This window comes from Coregonus clupeaformis, unplaced genomic scaffold, assembly GCF_020615455.1.
Source record: "Coregonus clupeaformis isolate EN_2021a unplaced genomic scaffold, ASM2061545v1 scaf1015, whole genome shotgun sequence".
Classification (NCBI taxonomy): domain Eukaryota; kingdom Metazoa; phylum Chordata; class Actinopteri; order Salmoniformes; family Salmonidae; genus Coregonus; species Coregonus clupeaformis.
The window spans coordinates 50384-59331 of NW_025534469.1; the positions used below are offsets into that span (position 1 = coordinate 50384).

Below are 8948 nucleotides of genomic sequence, written 5' to 3' on the forward strand. Positions count from 1 at the left end.
GTGAAAAACTGAGTTTAAATGTATTTGGCTAAGGTGTATGTAAACTTCGACTTCAACTGTACCTCTCAGATTGGTTGTGGCTCAAGGCACTTGAGCATTTTTAGTTTTTTTTACTAGCTCAGATTTTAACACAGGGTGAGCAATGGCATCACACAATAAAGGTCCAAAGCTGATTCCTGGTAGGTATGCTCAGAGTAATAGTGATTCACACCACACAAATGACTCACAGCACGTCTATGAGGAAAAGACTTGAGCGCAACACACTTTTCAAACCCACCTTTAACTGAAGCACTAGCCAAAAATGAGTAATTCCTGTTAAACAAGTTGGAGCACTCAAATAATAGGCAGAGATAGGCCTACCTGAACTCTAACCAAGAATGTACTCAATACAATTAAATAGCTAAACTATTGGGGTAGTGGCTTTAGACAAAATACAGTTTTATAAAAGTTAAAGTACAGCTGCTGTATTAAGCATCTAGAAAATACATGAAAATGCCAGTTAGTCACATTTAAACTTGCAAATATACAGACATTAGATCAATTTCAGAGGCAACTTACATAATAAACCTCCTTTCAAACTCTCCTTAGTTGTACCCTGTCCCAATGCATCTTGTTATACCTACAGTCAATAACATTTACATGATTCATATATTCAAAACAATTTCAATAATATTACTGATTTGAAATAGAAGATTTACCATGACTTTCAAACAATCATCAAACAATTCATCATCCTCAAACAGACATGGTCAAATGGTGTAGGCCCCATAGTAGTAGTCTCTCCAAAAGGGGGACACACTTTTCACGGCACTTCGATACAAACAGATTTTCGTAGCAGGTTAGGAGATCATTTTTGCTAACTCTAACCCAAATCCTTTATCTTAACCTTAACCTCAGTCTCCTAACGTGCTATGTTAATTTTCCTAACCTGCTTTGAAAAAGCAATTTTGTGTGCAGTGAAAAGTGTTTGCCCTCTCCAAAATTCCTGACTGCAGTTGCCTTTTAAAAGGATAGCAGGTCATTTATTTAAGCCCTTCATTACCTCACCATAGTGGTGGATATTCAAAAGGTCCCACCTGTGACGGTACATGTTGATCATGCTGGTCTGTATGTACATCTTGTGTACAGTATCTTCTCATTCACACTGAGCATGACATCAGATATACACATCCTAACATCCATCTTGCAAGGCTGTGGAGCTATCTTCAAGGAGAAGAGGCAAACATGGTATATCTCACATCACATTTGATTTATTAAGTTATGTGAGTAGCAACATTTAAATAAACATGATTTTAAGTATAGAATAAGATTTACATAAAACATCTAAATAACTTCTGTCACTCAGACAACAGTACAGTAAAAACATAATTAAGAGGTGGAAGACATAGAGGGCATCTCAGAAGGCAGGGGATCCATTCAATCATTAGAGATAGTGATGAAAATGTGTTTGCATATACATACAGTGGGGAAAAAAAGTATTTAGTCAGCCACCAATTGTGCAAGTTCTCCCACTTAAAAAGATGAGAGAGGCCTGTAATTTTCATCATAGGTAATGTTTAAATACATTATGTTACCAAAAACTTTCAAGTAAAGTTTAAATGTACTTCTATTACTCATCACTGACTCCTTGGTTAAATACTGTAAATCTTTATCCCAAACAAAGAAAATGATCACATTGGGGGCTCAAAGTGTACTCCTGCATTGGGAAAATAGAGCAAAACCCTTTTGGGTTTTTACAAAGCACTATAAACAAGATATTCATGATTAACTAAAAGTAAATGACTGTCCTCTTTACATATGCACCAGCTGTATTAAAACACATTTTTCTCAGACAAAAGAAAACATACAAGGCTACAAAATGAGGATTGGTCAAAGTAATTTCATAAAAAATCCTTTCCTCATCCTCATTCAATTCAGAGTGGTTGTGATCAAAGATTTCACAACGTGTGATTGTTTTGTGTAAATACATATATTACAGAGTATACCAATGCTCAGGAAAAGCTTTATTGGCCATTTTGTGTAGCAGGTTATAGTTGGACATCCATAATGTGGATTAAGTGCAGATCTTTGAGGTCCTTTCAATAGATCAGCATTTTGCCAGAATTCAGCACACAGTGCTTCATGACAGTACATAACCATCCAGGAAGTGTCTATGTGATCTAATGGTGTGGGTGGCGGGGGACGGAGGCACATACAGTATCAAATGTATCTAATGACCTTAACATAAGATTTAATAAAGCGTGTCTTAAAGGTGCCTTGTTTAGGTGTCTTCATTTAGGGGGAGTTCAGTTGTCTGTTGGATTTCCGTGGTTGGTCCGTGGTTGTTCCGTGGTCCAGCAGCACGTGTTTGGGTAGTGGTGTCCTAACATTTCTGTATTTAGCTTTCACAGTTTTCTACAGAGAAGTTGGACTCAGCTCTGTGAAGAGACAAAGAAAATCACAGAATTAGAATGTGAAACACACATTTTTCCCTACAGTACTCCATCTTGTGGAATGATTAGTCATTACAATCAACAGAGACCATAATGGTTTGAGAAAGGATTATCTATAAACAAGTACTGTATTTAAAACTAATCCTTGATTATAACTTCAACATATCACACACTATTTTTGTGATATGATCAAACAGAGCCTGCTGAATGGACTTACAGGTCTTGCTGCTTGTGGATAATGTGGTTGTTGTACTCCAGAATGGGAGGGATGCTCTCCTGATGCTCTTCATCTTCATCAGGGAGCTGTGAAGAAATCATAGGTGATTTAAGTTTTATTGTCATACTTGTGTGAAATGTCTTCAGTGTGATAAATTTAATGCAATAGTTTTATTGACTATTGACCTTTTAAATCATAACAATTCAGATGTACAGTACCAGTCAAAAGTTTGGACACACCTACTCATTCAAGGGTTTTTCTTTATTTGTACTATTTTCTACATTGTAGAATAATAGTGAAGACATCAAAACTATGAAATAACACATATGGAATCATGTAGTAACCATAAAAGTGTTAAACATATCAAATATATTTTATATTTAAGATTCTTCAAATAGCCACCCTTTGCCTTGATGACAGCTTTGCACACGCTTGGCATTCTCTCAACCAGCTTCACCTGGAATGCTTTTCCAACAGTCTTGAAGGAGTTCCCACATACGCTGAGCACTTGTTGGCTGCTTTTCCTTCACGCTGCCGTCCTACTCATCCCAAACCATCTCAATTGGGTTGAGGTCGGGGGATTGTGGAGGCCAGGTCATCTGATGAAGCACTCCATCACTCTCCGTCTTAGTAAAATATCCCTTACACAGCCTGGAGATGTGTTGGGTCATTGTACTGTTGAAAAACAAATGATAGTCCCACTAAGCCCAAACCAGATGGGATGGCGAATCGCTGCAGAATGCTGTGGTAGCCATGCTGGTTAAGTATGTCTTGAATTCTAAATAAACCACAGACAGTGTCACCAGCAAAACACCCCCACACCATAACACCTCCTCCTCCATGCTTTACAGTGGGAAATACACATGCGGAGATCATCCGTCCACCCACACCGCGTCTCACAAAGACACAGCGGTTTGAACCAAAAATCTCCAATTTGGACTCCAGACCAAAGGACACATTTACACCGGTCTAATGTCCATTGCTCATGTTTCTTGGCCCAAGCAGGTCTCTTCTTATTATTGGTGTCCTTTAGTAGTGGTTTCTTTGCAGCAATTCGACCATGAAGGCCTGATTCACACAGTCAACTCTGAACAGTTGATGTTGAGATGTGTCTGTTACTTAAACCCTGTGAAGCATTTATTTGGGCTGCAATTTCTGAGGCTAATGAACTTATCCTCTGCAGCAGATGTAACTCTGGGTCTTCCATTCCTGTGGCGGTCTTCATTAGAGCCAGTTTCATCATAGCGCTTGATGGATTTTGCGATTGCACTTGAAGAAACTTTAAAAGTTCTTGAGATTTTCAGTATTGACTGACCTTCATGTCTTAAAGTAATGATGGACTGTCATTTCTCTTTGCTTATTTGAGCTGTTCTTGCCATAACATGGACTTGGTCTTTTACCAAATAGGGCTATCTTCTGAATACCACCCCTTCCTTGTCACAAAACAACTGATTGGTTCAAACACATTAAGAAGGAAATAAATTCCACAGATTCACTTTTAAGAAGGCACACCTGTTAATTGAAATGCATTCCAGGTGACTACCTCATGAAGATGGTTGAGAGAATGCCAAGAGTGTGCAAAGCTGTCATCAAGGCAAAATGTGGCTATTTGAAGAATCTCAAATATATTTTGATTTGTTTAACACTTTTTGGTTACTACATGATTCCATATGTGTTATTTCATAGTTTTGATGTCTTCACTATTATTCTACAATGTAGAAAATAGTACAAATAAAGAAAAACCCTTGAATGAGTAGGTGTGTCCAAACTTTTGTCGGGTAGTGTAGATCTCTAAGGTGGTCTGTAGTTCGTCACGTGAGACTAAATCAAAGACAATGGCACCACCTAGTGGTTGTATTGTGAACATCCGGTGAAGAGTGGCTGGTTCCCTTACCTCCCAGTACATCTCATCATCGAAGCAGTTCTCATCCGCAGGATCGCCCCAGATGGGTAACTTCAGGATGGAACCTGTGAACAGAGGAGATAGTGTCAACTTCAGTCTCTCTCCTTCAGGTACGTCACCCCCTATAGCACCCATGTCACCTCTAGGTCACCCTTTATATGCCCATGGCTCCTCTCTATCTCTGAGCTATGCTATCTCGGCCAAACTCACCGACTATAGCTCCGCCTCCAATCCCGAAGACGATGGACACACACATGCCAGCGGCCTGGTATCCACCCTGAGTTAACACGGTTCTGTTCTTAAAGTCTCCAGTGAAGTCAAACGTGTTGATCAACCTGGTCGGAAAATAACAATATATAAAGTCAGATTGTGTTCCATATTTAAGCTTTATGTTGAGTCTTCTAATGATTATGTATATTTCCAAATAAATGCCAACTAACTGTTGGATTACAGTCTAAACTGTGACTGTGACATAAATTGTTTGGTGTAAAATGACATTAATCGTTTAAGATATGTCCTGTGACATACAGTAACTGTGTGATATGATTGGTTTATGAGAGGGTGTGGGTGAATCTGTGTTCTGATTGTCTAGTAACAAGGGTACATGTTCAGGTTTGTGTGGTTTGACAGTGTAGCCTCAGGCCCTCAGGTCTTTTGACTCACCCCTGCTTTCCGTAGACTGACTCGCTGGCAGCTGCAGCAGTGATGGCTCCAACTATCCCGCCAATCACCCCAGGCATGGCGTGCAGGTTGTGTATTCCACACGTGTCCTGGATCTTCAGTGTCTTCTCCAAGAAGGGCTGGAAGGAGACAGGTCAAGTTTTAACAACACACCCGTACACAGCCCCAAATAGTGTGCTACCGTTTATGGCAAAGGAATCTGCCCAATAAAGATTAGGCAGCCATTTAGAGTGCTATACATTCTTTTTTGAGTGTGCCCCCAACATCATTCATAAGAGGTAAATAATCGTTTTGTGTTTTGTAATAACTTTCTTTGGACAGAACCTACTACGCCTACAAAACAAGCCATTCTAGCTTCAAGCTGTGAGTGGATGGTGACCAGGGGTGAGACTCACAGAAATGAAGAGGTAGCCCATGGTAGAGATTATGCCGCAGAAGAACCCCACGATCAGAGCGCCGTAGGGAGACACCATAAACTCAGCCGCTGTCCCCAAGGCAACACCCCCCGCTAGGGTGGAATTCTGGATATGAACCTGTTATGCAAGAGAGAGCACCAGTCATGAGACTCGAAAACATGTCAGTCAATGAGATGAGAGCAGAGGAGGATTATGTAGACTGAGAGGTTGTCAGTTAGTGTCACAAATACAAAGTTACAGAGAATGTTACATGTGTACATGCAAACACACACACACACACACACACACACACACACACACACACACACACACACACACAGTAATGGTTCCTTACCATATCAAGCTTGCCATTCTTCTGGGAGAGGCTGGAGATGGCCACTGTGGTGAGGACAGTAGAGGCCAAGCCCAGGTAGGTGTTGATGACTGCCCTGTGCTGACCGTCTCCATGGTCAGTGATGGCCGAGTTGAAACTGGGCCAGAACATCCACAGGAACAGTGTGCCTGAGGAGAGAGAAGGGACCACACAGTTAAAACACACCAAACACACCTGATCACCACACACACTTCAGAACAGGAACAGTGTCAGAACAGGAACAGTGCCATGACAGAAACTTCTACAAACTAAAGATAGGTCACCATCACCATAGAGAGTGAAACACACACAGAGCAAATCAGAACCATTCATATGTTTAGGCAATGAACGACTACTGACTCCGACAGGCAACTCACCGATCATGGCGAAAGTATCGGAGTGGTACACAGAGCCCTGCATACGCTTGCTCTGGTGTAAATTAGGTCGGTAAAGGACCCAGGAGATGGCCAGACCATAATAACCTCCAAAGGTGTGAATAACCATTGAGCCACCTGCATCTCTAGCCTGTGGGGACAGAAACAGTCATTTGTTAGCAGGTGTACCAAACCATGTGATTACGTGGCTGCAGGCAGATGTCAAAGGCCATTGAGGTTACATAAACAAGTTACTATATCAAGGTTATAGGGTGAATTCCATTAATCCAACCATGGTTAATACAGTGTGTATGATTTAATAGTTGTACGTCCAGATAGTGCTTGATGGGACTCACATGAAGTAGGTTCAGGATGATGTACTCTTCCACAGCGAACAGAGTGACACCAAACAGGGTCATAACCAACAGCTGGACCGGGCTGACTTTGCCCAGCACTGCCCCGTAGGCTATGAGACAGCCCGCCACACAGAAGTCAGCATTGATCAGACTGCAGATAGAGGACACAGGTGGGTGGGGTGGAGACAGAGATGCGTTATGACTATTAACCGAGAGTCATGTGAGAGTCAGTCATGCATACAGTACTAAAACCTGAATGACTAGATCAGTAAGTAATCATCCTTCAGGTCTTGGCTTTCTTTCAGTGACTGCTGATGCACATTTTGAAATTGCACCTTGTGTATTCTATTATTCTAACTCTCAATAGTAAGTTGAGACCCTGACTGAGTCCCCCCCCCCAAATAAATAAAATAAAATAATAATATGATTAATATATTTTTTATTTATTGGTCCGCGGGCTTACAAAAGGGAGGTCGCAGGTCGCATGAGGCCCGCGGGCCGCCAGTTGCCCATCCCTGGTTTAACCCATCACTGCTTAACCCATGGTGACAGCTTGCGTAACCCTAATAGAGTCTATGGTACAGTCTATTTCTCTTATAACCATTCTGCCATTGTCTCAGTATGATCCTATGTGTGCATACCTCATCAGTTCTCACTCTAATTACTGAAAAAATTGCAGCCTCATAGATGCACATCAGTGCACTTGCATACCTTTCAATACCGATGTAGATCTTTCCAGTCTGGGGGTCTAGAGAGTGGAACCAGCCTTGCATGAGTAGAGCCCACTGCAGGCCGAAGGAGGCAATGAGGAAGTTGAAGCCGACCCCGCCGAAGCTGTACCTCTTCAGGAAAGTCATGAGGAACCCGAAACCCACAAAGATCATCACATGGACATCCTGGAAGCCTGGAGAGAGGAGGGTTAGATGGAGAAAGAGAGTGAGAGAGAGAGAGAGGGGGGGGGGGGGTAATTATTCAAAGTGTGAAATAAATCCTAATAGTTAATGCAACATGTTATTGCATCCAATGCAAGGGGCTCTCAGTAGTTGCATAGTTTTTGATAAAACCAGCCCTGATGTTCTGTACCATTTGGTCAAAGTTTTAAAGTTGTTAACTCGACATGTTCAATTGGATATGTCATCATCAGATTAGCAGGTTTAGGAGACACACCCTATCAGTTTACATGCCAGAGCTACAGGTAGGATATAATCCCTGACAAATCAAAACACATCATATTACAAGATGAAACAGATGCCACATAACATCACAATTATCAAACTTAACTTGTCACTCATTCAACCTGGCTATCAGCAAAGATGCACCATCAGAAGCTGGTATAAACCAAGCTAGAATCAGACAAATTGGAAATAACCACTGACCAACATTTGGTAAAGAGGATACGTAGTTTTAACCCAAGTTAGAGAGGCACATTTGGACTGTCACTGCATTAGTCCATTAATGAATAGATGCTTTCAAAATAACTGAGACTGAGATTGTTGTCTAGGGGATTTCACAGGGGAAATTGTCAAACATCCTAGAGATCAAAAGTTATCATCTGATCAAACAGCAAGCATGCCACTTATTAATAACCTGATTCTTTATCATTGCAATGAAGATGAAACCATGAATCATACATTTACTGTATATTGTCAACCTAAAGGATGCACCAGGCAGTCCAGTGATTATGAATGTACTTACTGGGGTATCTGAAGTAGAAGTCATTCTCTATGTCGCTGGTGATGTTGTCATGGGCCTTGGTTTCTACCCAGTGTGCGTCCGACTCCTCGTCGTAGCGGATGAATACTCCGAAGAGGATGATCATGGCGATCTGCCAGACGAAGCAGACTACCGGCAGACTAAGACGGATGTTGGTGTTCTTAGGCCGAGAGGTGTAGTCTTGGCATCCCTGGCCGCAATTCTCCATGGTGGTGGCCGAGTGAGTGCTGAGAGAGTGATGCTCTTTGACCTGCCCTGAGTGTGGCTGTGACCCTGAGAATACAGGCTGTACCAGTACAGGTATATATGGGACAGAGGAGAGGTGTGTCCCCAGTGTGTGCCAGCTGTTGCCCTACCCAGCGACAAACCATCCCTCCCCCTTCCCGCCCTCTGACACCTTGATATATGACATCTGGCATGAAGCTGTCCCAAAGGCAGCAGAGAGTCCCGTGCATTTGATTGTTTGTCACAAACAACATGTTGCATTAGAGGGGTTAGAGGAAA

At 41.8% G+C, this 8948-nt stretch overlaps 1 protein-coding gene across 1 annotated transcript; it reads right to left on the reverse strand.

Moving 5' to 3' along the window:
* Positions 1-1230: 1230 nt before the first annotated feature.
* On the reverse strand, positions 1231-8723 carry LOC121548258 (ammonium transporter Rh type C). Its single transcript, XM_041859671.2, has 11 exons — positions 8427-8723; positions 7443-7635; positions 6732-6882; positions 6379-6526; positions 5984-6150; positions 5629-5766; positions 5216-5352; positions 4763-4887; positions 4544-4617; positions 2650-2735; positions 1231-2417 (listed from the first exon to the last, which is right to left on the reverse strand). Exons 1-11 carry the CDS (start codon positions 8650-8652, stop codon positions 2378-2380), a joined length of 1485 nt encoding a protein of 494 aa, XP_041715605.2. The 5' UTR covers positions 8653-8723; the 3' UTR covers positions 1231-2377.
* Between the last annotated feature and the right edge of the window lie 225 nt (positions 8724-8948).

Excerpts from the sequence above, each read along its gene's own strand:
- LOC121548258 (XM_041859671.2), bottom strand. The coding sequence starts at position 8,652 with ATGGAGAATTGCGGCCAGGGATGCCAAGACTACACCTCTCGGCCTAAG. Across the intron at positions 7,636-8,426 it reads CTTCTACTTCAGATACCCCA|GCTTCCAGGATGTCCATGTG; the intron begins GTAAGTACATTC and ends TCCTCTCTCCAG. Across the intron at positions 6,527-6,731 it reads TCATCCTGAACCTACTTCAT|GCTAGAGATGCAGGTGGCTC; the intron begins GTGAGTCCCATC and ends CTGTCCCCACAG.